General features: G+C 38.6%; 1 protein-coding gene across 1 annotated transcript in view; it reads right to left on the minus strand.

Moving 5' to 3' along the window:
• Positions 1–23,360, minus strand: part of LOC126278029 (putative leucine-rich repeat-containing protein DDB_G0290503) — a 567,177-nt gene that overhangs the window by 177,191 nt on the left and 366,626 nt on the right. The window contains exon 10 of the mRNA XM_049977802.1: positions 15,637–15,753. Coding sequence (XP_049833759.1) covers positions 15,637–15,753 — 117 coding nt within the window. The remainder of the gene's footprint in view (positions 1–15,636; positions 15,754–23,360) is intronic.

Genomic DNA, 23,360 nt, shown 5'->3' on the forward strand with positions numbered 1-23,360 from the left:
ACCAAATCTCAACTATAACCACAGCCAAATGCCACATATACCCAGTCCCAATTCAGCTCTAAACCTCTCATCCAGATCCCTCTCTTCTCCAGAGACATCTGTTCTATCAAAAGCCTTAACCTTTAGCCCCACGCCTAAATTCAACCACACTGCCCTGGTTAAAGATCTCCTCTCATTAACCTGGAACCTCAACTGGAAATATCACTTTGCCACCCAAGCACAGCCCCCAAATACTAGACCCAGTGTTGAACCCTGTCTAGAACAGTTCTGACCACCTTATCAAAGGGATCCACCTCCCCCCAAACCCATCCATTGCAGACATTTCAGGAATTCCTCACATCCAGTGTTGCCTCCCAGTCCTTCATGGAGAACATCCTGACAACCCCCAACATCAACTTTGCTGAATGCCGTGCCATTAAAGTGCTGGAAACAGACCACTCTATTGTCATCCTACCGCAGGATAAGGGCTCTACAGCTGTGGTACCTGACTGTGTGGAGTACGTGGCAGAAGGACTGCGTCAACTCTCTGACACCTCAACCTACAAAGCTGTTACCCAGGATCCCATTCCCTTCATTCAGACTGAGCTGCAGATAATCCTAAAACCACAAGGTCTCTCACAAGGTCCCACAAAGGCTTCCATAGACCAACTCACTCCACCTGAGCCACATACCCCTACCTTCTACCTATTACCAAAAATCCAAAACGACAACCATCCTGGCTGTCCCATTGTGGCAGGCTTCAAAGCCTCAACAGAACGTATCTCAGTTCTGGTATACCAACACCTCCAACCTATCACCCGTAGACTCCCATCTTACATCAAAGACACAAACCACTTCCTAGAAAGCTGCAAATCGATTCCCACTCCCCTCCCGCCTGAAACCTTTCTTGTCACCGTACATGCTACATACCTTTACGCAAACATCCCACATTCCCATGGACTCTCTGCCCTTGAACACCACCTCTCCCAATGCCCACCCAAAAATCTTCCAAAAACCTCGTTCCTGATCACACTTAGCAACTTCATCCTCGCCCATAATTACTTCGCTTTTGAAGGCCAGACCTACAAACAAATCAGGGGAACGGCCATGGGAACCAGGATGGCTCCATCCTATGCCAACCTCTTCATGGGCTGCATGGAAGAGTCTTTGCTGAAGACCCAGCAGCTGCTTCCCCTGGCCTGTTATGGGTTTATAGATGACATTTTTGTGGTCTGGAGTCATGGTGAAGAAACACTCCTTAATTTCCTTCATAACCTCACCTCCTTTTCTAATCTGAATTTCACCTGGTCCTTCTCCAAAACCCAAGCCACCTTCTTGGATGTTGATCTTCATCTTGTTGAAGCTCAAATTCACACCTCTGTCCACAGACAAACGACAGTACTTTCACTTTGATAGCTGCCATCCATTCCACATGAAACGTATCTGCTCCAGTGATGAATCCCTTAACAATTACACCAATAACCTAACCAGTGCTTTCCTCTCCCGCAACTGTCCTGCCAGCTTGTCCACAAATAGATCTCCTGAGCAGTACATTCCTCCCCATCCAACAACAATGTTCCCACCCCTAGACCACACAGGAGCATCCCCCTTGTCACCCAATAATACCCTGCCCTCCACTACATCAACTAATTACTCCACCAGAGATATGACTTTCTCAAGCCAAGCCCTGAAATGAGATCGTCCCTTGACAATATTCTCCCCACACCACCCAGAGTTGCTTTTCGTCCCCTCCCCCCTAACCTCCGTAACACCCATGTCAAAACCTACAAAATACTCTGGCCCCCTTCTCTACCCAGTGGTTCCTATGCCTGTAACTGACACTACTGCAAAACCTGCCCCATGCACCCCCCCACAACCACCTACTCCAGCCCTGCTACTGGTAAAACATATACAATTCAAGGCAGGGCCACGTGTGTAACAATATATGTCATTTATCAGCTGACATGCCTGCACTGCACAGCCTTATACATTGGTATGAGGACAACTAAACTGGCTGAGCTCATGTACGGGCACAGATGAACTATCCACTTACGAGATATCCAATACCCAGTATCAGAGCATGCCCTCCAGCATAATTTGAGGGACCAAGGAACCTGTTACACTGTGTGTGCCATTTGGCTTCTCCTACCCAACACTAGCCCCTTGGAACTGTGGGGATGGGATCTTGAACTACAACAAATCCATTCATCCCGCCATCCCCCTGGAATGAACCTACATTAACCAACCTCACTCCCATTTACTCTCCAGTCTTCTCCTCTTTCCCTTTCCTCTTTAGCCATTCATGCATCTTTTCATCCTACATAGTTGTGTTTATCTTTATACTATATACCTTTCTACTTCTGTATGCGTCCTCTTTGGTTTGAAGCTGTCACAGTACTTACAATAGAATATCTTTGGCTTCCCTCTGACACCCATGCCTCCATCTTTGCTATCCTCTCTCTGTTTACCTTTCCCCTGTTGCTTCATAACCTGGGTTGTGAGTAACTAAATCCACTTTCCCTTCTTCCCCTTTTATCCCCTTTCTCCTCCCTGATGAAGGAACAAAGTTCTGAAAGCTAGGATATGTAAATTTTCTGTTTTGTGTATCTATCGGCTGTACTGAGCTGAGGTAAGTACTGGCCAGCCCCTCTATCTCTTTGTTAGTATTTGTTTCACATCTTTATATGAGGTTTTCCACTAATCATTTAGATCACCTATACTGCATTTATTCTGGTTTTATGAAATATGATGAAAGTAAATTGGTATCATGGTTAAAGAATGTCTGTCAAACAAAGAGGTAAGGTAAACAGAGAATGAAAGGCTTCAGCATATGTGGAGGAGAGGGTGCAGATTATCTGAGAACTACAACATCTGAAGTAATCAGCTCATGTGTGAAATTGATATAATATTGTGCAACAGCAGGGGCAATATGCAGTAAAAACCATATTGAATACCAGGTCTTAATAGTAATTGTGATATAATAGAAGTGTGTGTGTTCAGTGCAATCAGTATATGGAAATAACTATCTACCTATAGAAGTGTATCATGGTACAGCCTCTTCTAACATTAAGGAATTAAAACTTTAAATATAGTTGTGTGGAGTCATATGTGTCAAAAGAATAAGCAAGAATTGTATGTATAATGCCCTTCAGGCTAGAATCTCAATCAATTTGATGGAATACTGTGAAATAACCGTTTTTCTAAGTGATAATTTTGTCTGATCAGTAATGAAGAGTTAAGTTTGCCTTAGTGTAAGGATCTATTACTGTGGATTGTTTTTCAGTAGAATCAATTTTGCATTGGATAAGCAGAGAAGGTGTTTATTTATTAGATAATGAAGCAATAATGAAATAATAAATAATGAATAATGTTAGGGAGCCTGTCTCTGCCGTAGGGATAATTTTTTGAGAACACACTCCATTAGGTACTGAGGTAAGAAATGTGAGTAAAATAATAGAGTTGACAGACATGATTAATAAGAAGATAATTATATACAAACAAATGTGGTGTAACTATATTGAGGATCTAATTTTGAACTAGATAACATTGGGTACTGTGTATATTGTACAGTTCATGACACTGCGGCTGAGAATGAGAGCTTAAAAGAAAGAGCAATATTTTAGTGAGGCACAAGTAATATTAGTGCTGCATTATTGGATTTTTATGTTATCTGAAAACTGGTATTTGCGTTCTGAGAAATTATGAGGTTAAAGTGCAAATACTGGAATGAAGAAAAATTATTTTGCTGATTAACTGATAACTGTGGTGCTAGAGTGATGTGAATATTCTGACAGGTCAAATATTTGGTAACATTTTGTGAGGATTTAATTTTCTGGTTCAATGAATGTACCACTTAGAGATGAGTAGAGAAGTAGGGCAATGATTTGGTACAACTTCCAACCACATAATTTTGATTTTAGTAGTAATTAAGTTATGAGATGGTGACTGTATTCTTTTTCATAATGTAATGATTAGTAAATCTATGCTACTGCACATCTTGAGATTTTGCTAGACATAATGTACGTACGTAGGACATTAAGATGATATGAGTCCATAAATGATGTGAATTTCAAACCAGGACTTTGCATTTTAGTGATTTTGCAAATAGCAAAGAAACCCACATGTTTCAAGTTTAACCAGTTTGGGACAGAATTATGACATAGTGTAATGTTTTGTAGTGCAATGTGCATTTGATTTTAAATTTTTACTAGTCCCCACCTTTCGTACTATAGTTTATTTTAGTGCTAATTTTTGTGATGTTATTTATTTTGACTATTTCTAGTTCATATCTTTTGTTACAGAGTCAAATCTGTTATTGTTTTGGGGCTTAAATTCTATTGTTGACTTATAAACAAATATACATTTTGTAGTAGTTATAAACATTTGGAAGATGTACTACTAGTATTATTTAAGTATTCATTTGGCTCTATTCATAAACGTGTTAGCAGAGCTAGCCCTTGATTAATTCCAAAATAATTACCAGGTTTGTCAAAAGTATTGTTTATATAACTATATCTGTTATTGTCATTGTTTAAACAAATAATTTGGCCTAGTCTTTGTGGTAGAAGAAACTATTATAAAGGAGGAATTTTTTGATATATTCAGTTAATTGACTAAGTTGTGTTTTACTTGTAATTGCTGTATGTTAAATATTGAACACTGTATAGTTTTAGTGCCTATTATTGTGAGGATATGTAAGGGGCCAAATTTTGGTCCCAAGACATTCAGTCCATGGCCAATTTTCAGACGGGAAGTCCGTATTAGTTAAAATAATAATAATGTAGTGGAATTAGTGTAACACATATATGCTATGTGTTAAAACAGTGACAGTATCTGTCCAATTTATTTGAGAAATAGTGTCACGTGTACCTGATTATTCTGCAAGAACTGTGAACTGTGTGGTTATATATTTACTGCTCATAGATGTTCAATAGCAAACTATTGTAGCAGTACTGGTATGCTGATGTTAGCTTGCAATCTATTAATGAGGCTTATCATTTACCAATAGTGAACTAGCCATATAACTGAGTAAAGTGGGGGAGTTGTGAACAGCGAAAGTAAAGAACTGTGAAATGCAACTGCGCAACTGTCATCATCACTTACTAGATCATTTACAGTATTCAGTGTTGAACTTCCCCCCACCCTCCCACCCCCGCCCCTCATTTTTCAGACAGTATAACAATGCAGTATGTCAACACAGAGGAGATAAAGCAGGCGAACATCACAAATTGGAGTGTGTTGAAGCCTACACACATTCGTTAAAGATTATGGAGCAAGTGTGAATATTACTTACTGAATTACTGTATAGGCACTGTGGTGGATAGGACAATGGTGGGACAAATGACTATTAATCACTGAATGCCACCACCCATCTCAATGCATTTGTCAACATGCTGAAGGGTGTTTTATGTTGTATATCAGACATAATCTCAGTGGGGTTCATTGCAGGCAACAGCAATGGTGTTGCAAGGAATAACATACTCATGAGTATCAACATGTGTTGTACACATCCAGCTGTAACCAGCAATTAAAAAGAAGTATGTTGGCATTAGGCCTTGTGATCTGACATGCCAGTTAATGGGTCCACCATGGCCATTCTGCCATTTAGGAAATGTGATAACCAGATACTGGGATACTTGTCTAGTGCAGTGAATCAGAGATCTATCATGTTACAGGTACATTTGCCATCTTTGCTGTAATATCAGTGGTTTTCAAAAGTGAAAACATACACACTCACATACACACACCTATGCAATTTCATTTTGCTGGCTGGATTAACAGCAGCAAAGCTATATCTTTGCAAGTGGACTGGTTGTGATGGGCAGGGGGTACTGACAGGTGGGGGGGGGGGGGGGAGGGGGGGGGGGGGGGAGAATGTGAGAGAATGTGAGGGACTATGGGTGAATGGCTGGAAGCTTGGAGGGAGGCAGTCAGTTTGCCAGCTAGTAATGCTGGTGGGAGGGGTGGCAGCTGGAGAACATCAAGATTGTAGCAGCCACTGGGAAATGGGGCACACTAAATGCAACATCAGAAACTGAATTAGGAGGTGGTGACAGATTGGAGGAAAGGACAACTGTTGGGTTGACGGTGTGGAGACAGTGGTTTATCTGAGAGTGAAGACAGGATCAATATGGAAGTGGATGATGTTTTTTAATGATAACTCCCATCTGTGTAGATTACAGAAGCTGGTATTGGAGGGAAGAATGCAGATCCGAATTACCCCAGAATATGATGCCATACGAAAGCAGTGAATGAAAGTTGGCATAGTAAGCTAATTTACTGAGATTCTTATCACCAAAATTTGCAATAACCCTAATAGCATACGTAGCTGAACTCAGACGTTTCAGCAGACCATCAATGTGTTGCTTCCAGTTTAACCTCTCATCAATGGACACACCTAAAAATTTTGAAAACTCTACCTTAGCTACAGACTTCTGTTCAAATTCTATATTTATTACTGGAGTTGTGCCATTTACTGTACGGAACTGTATATACTGTGTTTTATCAAAATTTAAAGAGAGTCCGTTTGCTGAGAACCACTTAATAATTTTGTGAAAAACATCATTTACAATTACATCACTTAGTTCTTGGTTTTTGGATGTTATTACTATACTTGTATCATCAGCAAAAAGAACTAACTTTGCATCTTCATCAATGTGGAATGGTAAGTCATTAATGTATATCAAGAACAGTAAAGGACCTAAGACCGAACCCTGTGGGACCCCGTGCTTGATAGCACCCCAGTTTGAGGAATCAGCTGTTTTAACATTACACGAACCACTTATTTCAACTTTCTGCATTCTTCCAGTTAAGTATGAATTAAACCATTTGTGCACTGCCCCACTCAAACCATAATGATTTAGCTTATCTAAAAGAATTCCATGATTTACACAATCAAAGGCCTTTGAGAGATCACAAAAAATACCAATGGGTGATGTCCGGTTATTCAGAGCATTTAATATTTGATCAGTGAAAGCATATATAGCATTTTCTGTTGAAAAGCCTTTCTGAAAGGATACTCTGTGACAAGACTGGAGTAGCAAGTGATGGCTGCATGCATTGGACATGTCTTGCATCTTTTTTTGCCTCTAGGATATGATACCTGTAGAGTGGGAATGGCATAAGGATGGTTGTGAATTACGCTTATGTCAAGAGGGTGACGGAAAACACCATAGGAGGAGTGGGGAGGATCTTAGTGAGTATCTCCCTCATTTCAAGTCAGGATAAGAGATAATCAAAGCCTGCTGAAAAAAATAGTTCAGTTGTTCAAGTTCAGGGTGATACTGTGTGATGAGGGGTGTGCTCCTTTTTAGCTGATATTTGGGGCTGGTTGGAGGATTGGGAATGTCAGAGGATATGGTTTGTGAAATCCGTTTGTGGACTAGGTTCGGAGGGTACCAGTATTGCCTGTCTATGAAGAGCTTCATGAGTTCTTCAGCATACTGGACAAAGGGGTTCTCATCAGTGCATACATATTGAGGTTAAACGGTTCTCAAAGGACTTTTGGTGTGAGATTACTAGCGGCTGTTGAAATACAGGTACTACTGGTGGTTAGTGGGTTTAATGTGGGCAGATATGTGGGTGGAGACATCATAGAGGTGAAGGAGAACATCCAGGAAGGTGGCATATTAGGTAGAGGATGACCAGGTGAACCTTACAGGAGAGAAGCAGTCAAGGTTGTGAAGGGCAGGATGTCTTGGCCCTGAGTCGACATCCTGAAGATGTCAAAGAACCTCTAGAGCAGACTCGATTGGTAGTTTAGGGAGGATACATAATATTCCACTAGGTAGCCAATAAACATGTTGGCATTGGAGGGTGCCATGCATGTATCCTTGGCTGTGACACAGGTTTGTCAGTATGCCTTCCCTTGCAAGGAAAAATGGTTGTGGGTGAGGATACAGTTGGTGAGGTGTGTAAGGAAAGAGGTGTTATGTATGGAATCTGAAGGGCACTGATCAATATGCACAAGATAGGACATATTCTGAGGCATCTAGGAATCACAAATTTAGTATTGGAGGGCAGTGTGGAGGGTAAAAATCATAGAGGAAAACCAAGAAATGAATACACTAAGCAGATTCAAAAGGATGTAGATTGCAGTAGGTACTGGGAGATGAAGAAGCTTACACAGGATAGAGTAGCATGGAGAGCTGCATCAAACCAATCTCTGGACTGAAGACCACAACAACAATATGCACAAGGCTGTAGGGTTGAGTGTACTGTTGTATGACATCTGTTCAAAAATTTTCTGAATTTTGTCCACAAAGTTTTTCTACATTTTCCTTTTACTTATTGTGCATGTCTTCTTCAAAACTCTCTCCTCCACAACTGATACACTACTCACAATGTTGTTTCCACTTCTGGAAGTAGTCTTGGTACACCTCTTGCTCAACTGTGTGAAACACCATCTGCAAATTTTCTTTTATCTTGTGTATCATTGTAAATCTTGGTCCTTTCAGGAGGGTTTTCATCTTTGGAAATTAAAAAACTCCACAGCAGCCCAGTCTGTAGAGCACAGACAATGAGGCAGAACAGTGATTATGTTTCTTGTGTAGTATTCACACACCAGCAGGCAAGAATTGTGCAGCTGCATTATCATGATGCAATAGCCATGAATTATCTCACCACATTTCAGGCCATTTTGTTCCCATCTTTCTCGTAGTTGTTGCAACATATCCTGATTGTACCATCATTTAACAGTTTCTCCCAGTGGCATGAATTCATGATGAACTAATTCTTCACTCAAAGAAAACTATGAGCATGGCTTTGACATTTGACCTGACCTGACCTAATGAGCTTTTTATAGTCTTTGAGAACCTTTCGTGACCCATTGGCAAGATTGAAACTTAGTCTCAACATCGTAACTCTAGACTCATGTGTAAGCGACAGTTATGGTTCTCTTAAGGAACATCTTGTTCTCATTTGCACCATCCAAAAGCTCTTCACAGATTCCAATGTGAAGGTCTTTCTGCTCTTGACTCAAGAACTGTGGGGCAAACTTGGTCACAACACACTGCATTCCAAGATGCTGTGCCTGGGTTTCATGACATGAGCCAACAGAAATGTTACATTCTCTAACAATTTCATGGACAGTCAGTCTTTGATTGGCATGCAGTAATTCTTTGTCATTCCTGCAATGGACATTGTTGGTAGATGCTGAAGTGTGTCCTGAATAAGGGACAACTAACTTCCATCCAACCTTATTTAAGCTGTGTGAACCGTTCCAAACACCAAGTATGGTATAAACAATCAGCACTGTAGGCTTCCTGCATAATTTGGTGTATCTCTATAAAGGTTTTCTTGAGTTTTATGCAAAATTTAGTGCAGATGTACTGCTATTCTCTCTGCCGTCTCAAAATTCACAATCTGTGTGACACAATATTCTCTTCAATACAGCACTGAAAAATAACTGACAGACGTACAACCGTGAAACTTCTGGAAGTTACATATTAAACACAGGCATTTACAGGGATGCCAACCGCATTTTGCTGCAACACACCATTGGCATGAAATTATGAATGTTTCAGAATTTTTTGAACAGACCTCATGTATGGACATGTGACAAGTGAGACCAGTATTACAACAGCTTCCAGCCACCCCACCTCAAACATCCTTCCCACCTGAACTTTACATTTTTCCTTGTTCCTTTCCACACATAACTAATGAGCAATAAAATACCATCATGCCACAAAACTATCCTATACCACTCAACATTATTCCTTCCATCTTTTCCACTCCCCAACCACATGGCACATCATTTAGTTCTCTTTATAACCATCTAACAATTTCACTTGCCTATTTCTTGTGTCATATACCATTTCCTAACATCATCTGTACCCAGTATATCATTGATCCATCTTTCTCCACCAGTTTAAAAGATTATCCCCTCCCTTGTAGCACATGCAGTTCCTTAAATGGTCTTGAAACCATGGAAACCCCCAATGGTCCAACCATAAAAATCCCCTGCTTTGCATCCCAAACCTATATTCACAAGGACCTTCAGCTTTTCAGATTGCACCAGTCCCTATCCTTCACAAACCTGGTACTGCAAAAGACCTATCCATGGCACAGGCTCCCCTCTGCAATATACAGTTTCTGTGAAAACCTCACTACATAAACAACATCTCTGAAACAGAAACCCTTTTACTCCAGCACCTGGGGGAGTGTCCCAGACACCACTTAAATAAATTGTCCAAACTGTTGACACCCTACTCCAGCCTTGGTGCACCACCATTCATCAACACCTGTACTACATGCACAATGAACCCATTTTCACAATCACTCATAATGCCTGGACACTGGCTAGTTGGCCTCTTCAATTTACCACATCTCCCATAACCCGCCCCCCACCCCCCCACACACACACACACACTGTTAAACACCACACAAAACAGTGGAACCAGGCAAACGCAAAGCACTGTTGTTAACCTCTCCACAAAAAACCTTAGTCTTATAAAATATCCACAGGCCTAACCTTAGACCTTACATCCAATTTTAACCATGTTGGACATGACAAAACACTCTTCTTCTCCCAATGCTTATAGTGGAAACATCTCTGACACCAATCCCTTTATACAAATCCAACCTGATACAAACATTGAATGTTACATTTCCACTTCATACCAACATCCAACTGTGACCCTTTCCCTCCATCCCAACTAACCACATGTAGTCAGTTTCTGGGAATTCTTTACCTCTGATCTGGCCTCATCTTTTTCCATGTCCCTTTCTAAGGACGTTAACTTTTGGCAGAACACATAGCAATAAACAAGAGGGGAAAAAATCCAGACATAACTCTCCTCCTTGCTAACAAACGATCCACCACTGTCATGATACATTGTAGTAAATGCCTACTGGAAGGCCTCCACCAGGTGTCTGACACCTCTATCTACAAACTCTGCCAGAGTGATCCCAGCCTGGAACTCCAACATAACCCCCAATCCCTACTGAAATCCATATTTCCTTCCCATAGCTTCTTTCCTGACTTCACTTGCCTTCTCACAACAAATAACATCATGCCCAACCATCTTCTACATGCTCCAAAACCTACAAACCTGGACACTGCTCTTATAGTGATGTTCCATGACACACTCAACCAAGACAACATCCTAGTCCATCCCTATAGCACTCCAACTCCCAACTCCATGCCACAGGTTTCATACCCCAAAGGCAGAACAAGGTGCAAGAGCTGCTCAACCCATCCACCCAATGCCACCTTCTCAAATCCAGTCACAGGCTTATCCTACTCCATCTGTGAAACAAGGCATGTTGTATACCTTCTACAAACATTGCCATTTCACAGAGTCTTATGTCAGTACAACTATCACCCTGCTGGTACCAGGATGAATGGCCACATACAAACTGTTGCCAACAATAAAGTTGACCTCCCAGTCATGCAACATACAGTTTAATTTCAATGGCTGCTTCTCAAGCCGGCCGCGGTGGTCTCGCGGTTCTAGGCACGCAGTCCGGAACCGTGCAACTGCTACGGTCGCAGGTTCGAATCCTGCCTGGGGCATGGATGTGTGTGATGTCCTTAGGTTAGTTAGGTTTAAGTAGTTCTAAGTTCTAGGGGACTAATGACCACAGCAGTTGAGTCCCATAGTGCTCAGAGCCATTTGAACCATTTTTTGCTTCTCAACCTGAAGCGTCTATATTCCTTCCTTCACCACCAGTCTCTCTGTACTGCACTAACAAATCCTTTGCTCCCAAAATCCTTCTCACCTCAATCTCAAGTATCCCACAATCCCTGCACCCTTGAACCTATAGTTTCCTCTTCCTCCATGCTGTCACCCCTCCCAGTTCACAATGTTGCCTTCAGTGTGTGCCACTTCTCAGCAGCTGCTACAATGTTTCCCACCCATACTCATGCCATCCTCCTCTCCCACTACCCAGCTGGCAAACTGGCTGCCTCTCTTCTACCTGCTAAAAATTAAATTATTATTTTGCAAACTCAGTTAAAAAAAATTAAAAACCTGTCAGAGATTGCATTATGTACATATACAGGTTGAGAGTCATTTTGAAAGTAATAGACTATCAAATTAAAACCAATTTACCCGAAACAAAATAATCCACAAAAGCTGTTGAGAGCCTGCTTATTACATTTCACAATGTCTACAAAAGAAAAATTAACCACCAGAGCTACACTTACAGAGTTAAGTAAAGCTCTTGGCTGTGTATCACACAATATTATTTTTTTTAAAGTAGCATATTATGGCATCACAAAGAATCTCCTACACTTCATTAAATACTTATCCAGACAACAAGCAGCAGTTACTGTATCTTAAAAAGAAGAGTTAGAAACTCATAAAACTAGTAGGAGGAATCCCATAGGACTGTGTTATGTGCATTCTTCCTTATTAACCCAGTGTGAGTGAGACTGGGCTTGTCATACCCAAAGTGTTTTGAAGTGCTGATTATTGAATGTCATTGTTGTCACACAAATCTTGCTGTCATAACAGCTAGGGGTAAGGGAGAGGGGATAAGGTGGAGTGTTGAGTTTATTGTTGTGCCAGCATCAGAAGGAGATACATGTGTGCCAAGTTTAGGGTAGGTCGCACTCAACCTCATACTGGGGGGTACAGTTTTGAGCTGCCAGCAAGTTTATGAGATACATAGTTGAAACTTCCTGGCAGATTAAAACGTTGTGCCCGACCGAGACTCGAACTCGGGACCTTTGCTTTTCGCGGGCAAGTGCTCTACCATCTGAGCTACTGAAGCATTACTCACATCCGGTACTCACAGCTTTACTTCTGCTGGTATCTCGTCTCCTACCTTCCAAACTTTACAGAAGCTCTTCTGCGAACCTTGCAGAACTAGCACTCCTAAAAGAAAGGATACTGTGGAGACACGGCTTAGCACTTGCCCGCAAAAGGCAAAGGTCCCGAGTTCGAGTCTCGGTCAGGCACACAGTTTTAATCTGCCAGGAAATTTCATATCAGCACACACTCCGCTGCAGAGTGAAAATCTCATTCTGGAAACATCCCCCAGGCTGTGGCTAAGCCACGTCTCCACAATATCCTTTCTTTCAGGAGTGCTAGTTCTGCAAGGTTCGCAGAAGAGCTTCTGTAAAGTTTGGAAGGTAGGAGACGAGATACTGGCGGAAGTAAAGCTGTGAGTACCGAGCGTGAGTCGTGCTTCAGTAGCGCAGATGGTAGAGCACTTGCCCGCGAAAGGCAAAGGTCCTGAATTCAAGTCTCGGTCGGGCACACACTGCCAAGAAATTTCATATCAGCACACACTCCGCTGCTGAGTGAAAATCTCATTCTGGAGATACATAGTTGTTTATAGTATTCTTTTATCTATTTTTAGATTTTATATTTCTCAAGATGTCTTATGAAGAAAATGATCATCGGCTACAAGAACTATCAGAAGTTTTAGAAAACTGTTCAAATGCTAATTCCTGTGACTCCAAGAGTGAAGAAGATACTGACAAAGTTTTTTCAAAGAAAGTGATTCAGAGCAAGAGGGTATTTTGGATAATCCGAAGAATGGATGAAAGATTGTCTTAGGCAAAGTGTTTTTATTCATTCAGAGAATGTTAATACAAATTATCCAAGCATAAAAGATGTTGCAAAACATGCCAAAACAGAGACTGAGTTAATAACAAACAGTATGTTGAATACTACACTTACACATACAAATAATCAAATAAGGAATATCAGGGGAAAATATACAGAAAATAAAGAACAGTACCACATGAATGATGTAGCTTTGGAGGATTTGAAGGCATTTATGAGACTTTTATAAACAGGGGGCCTAAACTGCTCAAATACACAAAACTTGAACAATTTGTGGTGTACAGATGGTATTGGAGTTGCAATCTTTTGGACTACACTCTCACTGCTGAGGTTTTACTTTCTTCAAAATTGTTTGAGAGTTGATTGTAAGAACACCTGGGATGAAATGTAAACGACTGACAAGCTGGCTGCTATAAGAGATATTTTTGATAATTTTGCTGAAAATATTCATCAATACTATATGCCATCTGAGAACCTTACTATTGATGAGATGCTGTTATCTTTCTGAGGGAGATCTCCTTTCCATGTATACATGCCAAACAAATTAGCGAAATACAGCATAAAAATAAATGCTCTTGTAGATACAAAGACATTCTGTATCCTCAAACTGTCAGTATACTAGGGTAAACAACCACCAGAAACTAACCAGCTTAGTAATAAAGCATGTGATATTGAAACGGTTTAGTAGGGCCAATAATGAAAACAAATAGGAATTTGATGTGTGATATTTGGTTTACTAGTTACCCCCTTATGATCTACCTCTTGAAAGAACATTCATTGCCTTCTGTCGGCACAGTCTGTAAAAGCAAGACAAGTGTACCTGAGATATTCCAAAAAAGGAACAGAAGCATATAGTTCTCAATTTGGGTTCCAGAATGACATTATGTTGTCATCCTACATATCTAAAAAAAAATAAAGTTGTTCTGGTAATGTCAACTTTACACCCTGATAAGAACATACACCAATCGGTATGTGATAAAAGAAAACCAGAAATGATTACGTATTACAATGTAACTAAAGCCAGTGTCGATGTCGCAAATGAACTGAGTGCCATTTATGATGTTGCCCGTAACAGCAAATGTTGGCCTATGACAATTTTTTATGGTATACTCAAAATGCCTGCCATATGTGCCATCATACATTTGCACTGTGAAATTCCTTGAAGTCAAGTAGGGTTATATAATGTCACTTCAGGGAGATATCACAGAAAAGGTAATTGAATTAAATCCCTCAGAAAGATCACTATTTATTAGTAAATAATACGGAGAATTATCATCAGAGTATGACTTTGTTCAGCTAGAAAAGAAGTTCCTGATTTTGCAAATATTTTTGAAATTAACAATCTCAAAGAGGCTTATACAGATTTCTGAAAGTATAATACATAGATTGTATCCAAAACTATGCTTCAGTGTTACTCAGGTAAAGCTCTTCAATCTAAATAGCAACCAAGTAGACACACAGAAAAATATTTCAGTCACTTCAGACCACTACTGATAAACACCAATCTTTGCTTTTACACAACTCTGATTATGTTTCATACAGAAAGAAACTTCCACATGGGAAAAATATATTAAAAACAAAGATTCCAAGACTTACCAAGCGGGAAAGCGCCGGCAGACAGGCACAATGAACAAAACAAACACACACACACACACACAGAATTACTAGCTTTCACAACCGATGGTTGCTTCTTCAGGAAAGAGGGAAGGAGAGGGAAAGACGAAAGGATGTGGGTTTTAAGGGCGAGGGTAAGGAGTCATTCCAATCCCGGGAGCGGAAAGACTTCCCTTAGGGGGAAAAAGGTCAGATGTACACTCGCACACACAATTAGGCGGATGGATATGTGTGTGTGTGTGCGAGTGTACACCTGTCCTTTTTTCCCCCTAAGAGAAGTCTTTCCGCTCCCGGGATTGGAATGACTCCTTACCCTCTCCCTTAAAACCCACATCCTTTCGTCTTTCCCTCTCCTTCGCTCTTTCCTGAAGAAGCAACCATCGGTTGCGAAAGCTAGTAATTCTGTGTGTGTGTTTGTGTGTTTTGTTCATTGTGCCTGTCTGCCGGCGCTTTCCCGCTTGTTAAGTCTTGGAATCTTTGTTTTTAATATATCTCTACAGAATAAATTATAGTAGAGAAAACTTACATCCTTGAGTCTTTCATTTTCTTCTTTCAGTGTCTGGATCTCATCCTGCAAATTCTGATCCTCTCCACCTGCTTGTTGTTTAGTTGTATCCAGTTCTGCTCTCAGAGACTGCAGTTCCTAGAAACACAATTATCAAAAAAAAAAAAAAAAAAAAGTAAGAGGCCATAGAAGTGAATTTAATCATAGCTGTGTTCCCTCTGAATGTACATGAAATTCAGATCCTGTTATCAAACAAAAAATGTAGTTGAAAAGAGCAATGGCTATATGATGAGAAAAATTGGAATATTTCTCCAAATGTTATATTGTACTGATATGTTTACCTACATGTTTATTAAGAGTGTAAGATACATTGAGCCCTTAATTCATCATTACATTACATAGAAAGGAGACCCTCCAAAGATGTCATGATTCTCTTTCATAATCCATAGGAAATGAATTGATTAAAACCACATTATTAACTATCACTGTGTTCTGAATAGTTTTGTGGCCATATTTCAACCAAAGTTGATATCCATATCACTATCTGGGAAAACATACAGTGCACAAAAACAATACTGTCATTAAGGAAATGTAAACTACAAAGACACAGTTTACAGATGCAGTACATAGTTTGAGAAATATAGGAACCGAATCATAAAATTAAAGAAAATTTTGCCCCTGCTTGAAATGGCAGACATTGTGCTGCAAACTTGATTGGTCTACACATGGATACCTAAGAGGTTCAAGTAAAGGCATTCTCATTGCTTCACACAAACAGCCACTATGTATGTTAACAATGGGAAAAATAGAGATGAGGTACTATATCTTTAAAAAATGACAGGAAGCTTAAAGTGATCAATGTGAGCAAGAAAATCGTCAGAAAGAGATCAGGATTTTTTGAGAGACTGAGCATCCACAATGACCAGTCCTTTCACTTGACACTAAAAAGGAGGAATGTAAAATATATGGCTTCTGGCAACATATGGATGGAGATAAACTGTTGACATTGTTACAGTACCAAACTGTAATCAAAACTGGAAGTTAAAAAGTTCTTGTAATATTGTGTACACTAATGAGGTGGTACTGGACAATGGGTGGCAAAATTTCAAGTTAATATCTTTGTTTGTTCTGGATATATTGCAGTAGACACCATGTTCTTGAAACAGTGATTCAATGTTGGGATAGAATGTTTTGTTGGAGAGGAAGTGGAATTTTCAAAATATGTTTCATCATACTGTTCAGAATAAGACACATATTTCACTTACAAGATACTGATTGACAAAAACAAATTCTTGTTAGGTTTCAAGGATGCATTAATGGAAAAATTATATAAATTTTATACATGATGGTTCAAGAGGAATGTCACTTAATTTATACGATGATTCTACATGTGGAAATAAACTGAAAAATTCCTAATAACATGTGTCCAATTTTTAATCTTTACAGAACTGGAAGGGGCTGAATAGTATACAATCCATGAATGATTATGAAAACAAGTATGAATATTAATTGCAAATTGTTGTGTAGGCACTGTGGTGGAAAGAATAATTGTGGGACAGTTGACTGATCCATCCTATAAGACGTGCTCAAAAAGGCCGTCACCCATCACAGTACATTTGGCAACACAATGGAGTATGTATTGTGTTGCACATCAAACTTGATCTAGGCAGGCTTTAATGTGGACAACTGCATCAGTGTTGCAAGTGACAAGACCTTCACGACTATCAATGTTCATACTGTACTCATTCCACTTTAACCAACCCCATAAAGAAGTGTCTAATGCGGTAGGTCTCATTAGCTGGCAGGCCAGTTAATGGGTCCACCATTGCTATTCTGTTGCTGAGGAAATGTGATGTTCAGATACTGGTATACTTCTCTGGTACAGTGAATTTGTGATCCACCATGCCGCAGGTCCATTTTTGCCATCATTACTCTAATGCCACATGTTTCCAAAAGTGTAGGTATGTTTTTTGCCAGAAAATGTGTGTATGGTGTGCCTGACATGCGATTTTGAAGGAAGATAGGCCATCATCAGATCATCAAACATACCACACCATAAGTTCTACAAGAACCCTAATTTGGAACCTAGTTCTCCTCATGTCATGTGGATTCTCAAACACCCAAGTGTAAGAACTTTGTGTGTTCATGATACCGTTGCCTGTAAATGTAGCCTCATCTGTAACTAAAATGTACTGATGTAGCTTTGTAAGCCAACCATTCCCAAAACTGTTGTCTGTTTACTGAGTTACCTGGATGCAGATGTTGCACAGGCTGCGCACAAAATGGCTACAAGTTCTTGAAATATATTGTGCAACACTCGCATTTGTGAAATATTGAGCTGACAGCTATTGCAACATGTGCTGTTGATATGACTCTCTTGTACCATTGTGATAATGCTTGCCCTTTCCTCAGATGACTGGATGGTCTTATGTTCTGATATTAAAGTGTTGATTGCTTAGTGTTCTGGATTCATGTAACTTTTGAAAAACCCTGGAAAATACATTGCCAATTTTTAATTTTCATTGTACAATTTGTGAGTAATAACAACTTGCAAAACATACCAATCTCAAACTTCATTATGCAAAGTATAAACTGCTACATACCATATAGAGGAGACATTGGGTCACAGGCAGTCACAATGAAAAGCCTGCTACATGTGAGCTTTTGACCAAAGGCCTTTTTGAGAAGTAGACAATACACACACATTCACGCAAGTCCAACTCACACACACATGACCACTGTATCTGACCAATGAGCCCAACTTTTAGTTAAAAACTTTGAGTTTTTGTATAAAAAAATTTGGTGGCATTACTTTTCAGCATGCCATAATATTTGCTAACACAAAAATTATGAATAATGGTGGCTTGATGAGATAGCCTGAAAACATATTAAAAACTCTATGTGGCTTTGAGAAGACTGAAATGGAAAAAGAGGTGAACACCAGCATATCATTCTCAAAGACGTAGAAAATGCCAGTATTAAAAACATTATATCAACAGCAGATTTATATTATATCCGGAAAAAAATTATAAATATGGATGTGTTTGTGTGTGTGTGTGTGTGTGTGTGTGTGTGTGTGTGTGTGTGTTTTCCACATCTCCTTCTAAACCAATGGAGGAGCCATTTCAACAAAACTTGGTACATATGCCCCTTACTGTTGGGTAACAATCAATGTGGGGACAAGATGAATGAGAAACTGCCTCATCATGCATGACTTAAATTTATTACTTTTTTGCTACTAACTCTGTTCACACAATATTGTATTGACAGTATGCACATAAACCACTGAATGTACCTACAAAAATATATCATTGTACAACACATAGTTCATGACATATGACATCATAAACACACTGAGATACATGAAGAAATGCTGCACTGTGAGTGAGGTTTTAATACATTTATTTTTTGCTACCAAGACACTCCTACATCTGAGTTAGCTCAAGGAAATCCCTGACAGCTGCAACACTTTTGACAGCTTTCAGCTGTGAAGTGAAACTGGCTTTAGGCAAAAATTATAGGCGTTTATAGAGCTCTGAAGATGTGTTGCCACAGAGACATTTTCTGTACCCAGTTTATGGAAAATGTCAGGGATCATGTTTCTTAATTTGGATACTGTACTTACACGTTTGCACATAATGTTAATTTCTTTGCATGACTCTTCCATAATTTCAAAGGTGTTTTCACAAATACGTAGAAACATAATTTTTTTGATACTTTGCTACAATGACAGTTATTTTGTTTTGTTTTTGTTTCTAATAGAGAAATGGAAAAATGAATACACAGGCAATGCCAGGTTTGTCAGCTAGTTGTTTCACACATGCAACATCTTCATTAAGCTCAAAATTCATAAATCAAGAAAAACCAGGATGTTCAAAGGCTTCTTGTAGCATGAACATGCTCCAAATGGATGTACAATGTTAACACTGTGCCACTCTCTGCCAATTCACACACTCATGTTTTCCCCTTCTTTGTTCCTTTCCTTCTGCTCCATGATTGCATATTACAATAATGGATATTGATTATAGTTTGTGGGAGATATGTCAAGGTTGATGAAAACTGTTTTAATTTTAACAATGGAGATTAGTTCTCATGTAAAGAAGGCACATATGAAGAGAATATTATTGGTGAAGGAAATGTCAGTCACTATGAAAGACAGTGCTGTATTACAGAAATGTAATTGCAGATGTTCCAGAGACTTTCAATGACATTTATTGCAGATTGGTTGAAAAAGAATGGCTTCAGGCTGTATCAGCAGACATGTGAGCTATAAATAAAAACAAGATCTAGACAGTGTTTCAACCATCTAAAAACAAGAAGGCTATTAACAGTAAGTGGGTTTCTAAAGTGAAAATGTAGTGACAACATCAACATTAGTAATTATAAAGCTAGACAAATGTTAATGATTATTTTCAAAGAAAAGGTTTTGAGTACAATGAAACATGTAGAAAGGCTGACAACTCTGAGACCACCAACTGCTGTTATTAATCGTAAAAAATGATTACAAATCAAATGAATGTAAAAAGTGCATTTCTTCATGAAAATTGAGTTGAAGTTAGCACCATTTAATGTAGAACCAAGTACTGTAGATACACTAAACTAACCAGTTTATAGTTTAAAGCAGGCCTCAGGATCTTCAAACTTAATTTTTGACAACTCTGCTAAGGATCTGGGCATTGTTCAAATCAGTTGTCATGGGTGTCTAGATAAGTACAGGAAGTTACATAATAAGATTTTGTTTTGTTGTATATAGATGACTTTGTCTTTTGAAAAAATGATAAGATGAAAACTGAAACATTCAAATTGGCATTTGATGAGTGTGTATTATAAAGTGAGGGAAACAATGAAACTGAAATGGCTTATGTTAATGCTGATTAGACCAATACATCAGGCAGAAAATCAACATGTTCATGGATCAACCTATTTGGTGACATTAAAATGATGAACTAAAAAACAAAAATATTGTAGCACTGCCTTCTGTAATTTGCACCATCTGCAGCTTCTGTTATAGAATATTTGTGATTTGAGGGGCTGTTACATTACCTAAAAATTAAGAGAAATGAAAACAAAATATAATTGACAAAGACAATCAGTCTTGCATTGTTTCTCTCTGTAAATGGGAATATAGAAGAGTAAAGCAGACAAACGTTAAGTATGAGGTTGTTAAGGACTTGTGTCTGAAAACTAAAACAGATGTCACATGTAGTGTTAGAGAAAATCCATAAGCTGACATTTTTACAAAATTGTTGTGCAAACAAAATGCAAAAAACTGTCACAAGGACTGGAAATGTATGTAGTTGTAGACTAGTATTACATGGAAATAAGGCAGAGTGAAAGAACAGCAGTTTTACATCATGTTGCTTATGATTTATTTGGATTTATCAATCAGTGGTGATGGAGAGCATCTGACATGTGTTATATGGTACAGTATGTGGTGTTGTAAAGTGTGGCACATATTGTTTCCCTTTATAGTGATTAAATTATTTAAAAGTAATATTTCTTGCATGTTCAGCCCCAGTTTACTCAATACAAACTCCTATATCTAATGATATTTCAGTCACTTCATTCATGATTTTATGTCTAAGAGAAGTGGACTTTTGTTTGGCTAACTGCTCATTCATTTCTATATTTTTTTCCATGTCACTATTCAATGCACTGACAATATAATCTCATTTAACTTCACAATTTTATTCCTACAATTTATGTGCACTTTACTTTTAATGTCATTATTTTCTTTTTTTAAGAGGAACACAGTTCACTTTATGCAGGTGCAATGATCCCTTATATATGTTGATTTTATATCCATGTTGTGTAACTTCAAATAAATGAACAAACAGAATGAGATGAGAATTAGACTGTTTCTTATTAAGGAGATAGTTATCATTTTTAGAACTGTTCTGTTTTTGTAGTCTGCTGCTGTTGTTTCTTCTGTGAGATATTACAGTGAAGCTATGTGTGATGCTGAGAGCAGTCAGGCCAACTTCGATGTCTTCACAAGTAGCAACAAAGAGACCCCAGGCCATTCACAGCTCCCAGGGAATACTGAAGACTAGAACATAGATCTGACAAGAATGTCAACAGGAAATTCAATTGTTTCTAATGTGAGAACATGATTAATCAGCCTGGCTTGTCTGTATTTCTTTATGAAGAAATAATAAACTGTTATTCTGTTTTTGAGGAATGGTGCTACTCCTAGTATGACACAAAACAAAAAAGGGTACTGTCATTAGTCAGTTGACACTTGCTCCACTGAAGACACAAGATAGTCAAAGATCTTTGCACATTATGATGAATAATAATATTATTTTTTTCTTTCATTTCTTTGTTCTTTTCTTTTTATGCATGTAAGCTATATGTATATAAATCCAAAGGTAAAGTAACGAATTGTTTTGTGGCAAAGATAATGTTTTGATGCAAAAAAAGAGACAAGATACACTCTTCAATTGACTAATTCCAGTACATTCATCTGTTTGTTTCTACAAGTCGTAGTGGTCAGATGTGTGACTAGCTCAGTTGTACCAATATTGTTTAAAAATTTGTATTCCAACCATATATTGAATATGTGTTATAAAAGTTATTAGGAAGACCAAGTTTATTCATATATTTACATCAATCACACCTATCTGTCATCATTTTGCACATGCTGAGAATCCTGGATCAGGAGGTTTGAAGCAGACTAGAGAAATGTCCGGGAGCACCGGAAGAGTGATCCTGTATCAGCATTATCGTAATGTGAAGCAGTATGTATCTCAGAATCTGAATATTGATATTAAATGTATTGACATTGAAGGTCTGTTCATATTAGTACTATTTAAAGTTCACCCAGGATATGTGTACAGATTTATTAATTACCTTCCAATTTTTTTCAATTATTATTTCCAATCATTTTTTTAAATTATTCAAGCAGCAATTATTAATCAGTTTACATTATTTGGCCACCAATCTATATCCCAAAATTCAGTGGTGACCTTCTAAAGGATGGCACGAAGCAGAATATTAACAGTCCTTTCAATTGTTGAGGTAAGAAATTTTTGAGATAAATGATCCATTTAATTGTCACATAAAACTAATGAGACTTTTGTTGTTTTTAATACATGTCCATGAAATTGGGAATAAGAAACACGTAGAAGGAGCAAATTAAAATTAAATTCTGGCTACAATCGAGAAACTCCAGGTATGCTGATTTTAGCAGTAAAGGTAGGGGTTGCTACGGTGTATGCTTATATGGTCGCTCTTGGTGCGGTCTCTCTGACAGTAGATAATCTCTTTTCCTTCCAATTAATATCCTTTACAGAAAGCGCATTTCTACTGAAAAGATGAAAACTTGTCCAAAGTTATCATTAAAATGCAAGATAAGTCACCAAATTCTACAAGACTATGTCAGATAATAATCAGGATCATTTGTGAATATGCAGATAAGTCTACTTGAAATGAAAATACGGATACAGTCAGAATTTCATTTTAGAAACCTTTCTTTCATAATTTTTTAAATGCTACTCACAATGGAGTCACAGGAAATGGCCACTGTTGAAAATTCATTACAAAATGCAATAAGCCAAAATGTCAGAAATCTGTGTTTGGCAACACCTGAAGGCAACGCACCCACTCATGAACTGGGTGATGGCTACCAAAACAATGAGGTTGGTGTCCCACTATCAAAAAATGATGACACCGATAAAATAACTAATCATAACATCACTTATATGACTCTTGATAAGACAGTTTCTCAGTTCTCACCACAAATA

The sequence above is a fragment of the Schistocerca gregaria genome, chromosome 1 (assembly GCF_023897955.1).
Source record: "Schistocerca gregaria isolate iqSchGreg1 chromosome 1, iqSchGreg1.2, whole genome shotgun sequence".
NCBI lineage: Eukaryota > Metazoa > Arthropoda > Insecta > Orthoptera > Acrididae > Schistocerca > Schistocerca gregaria.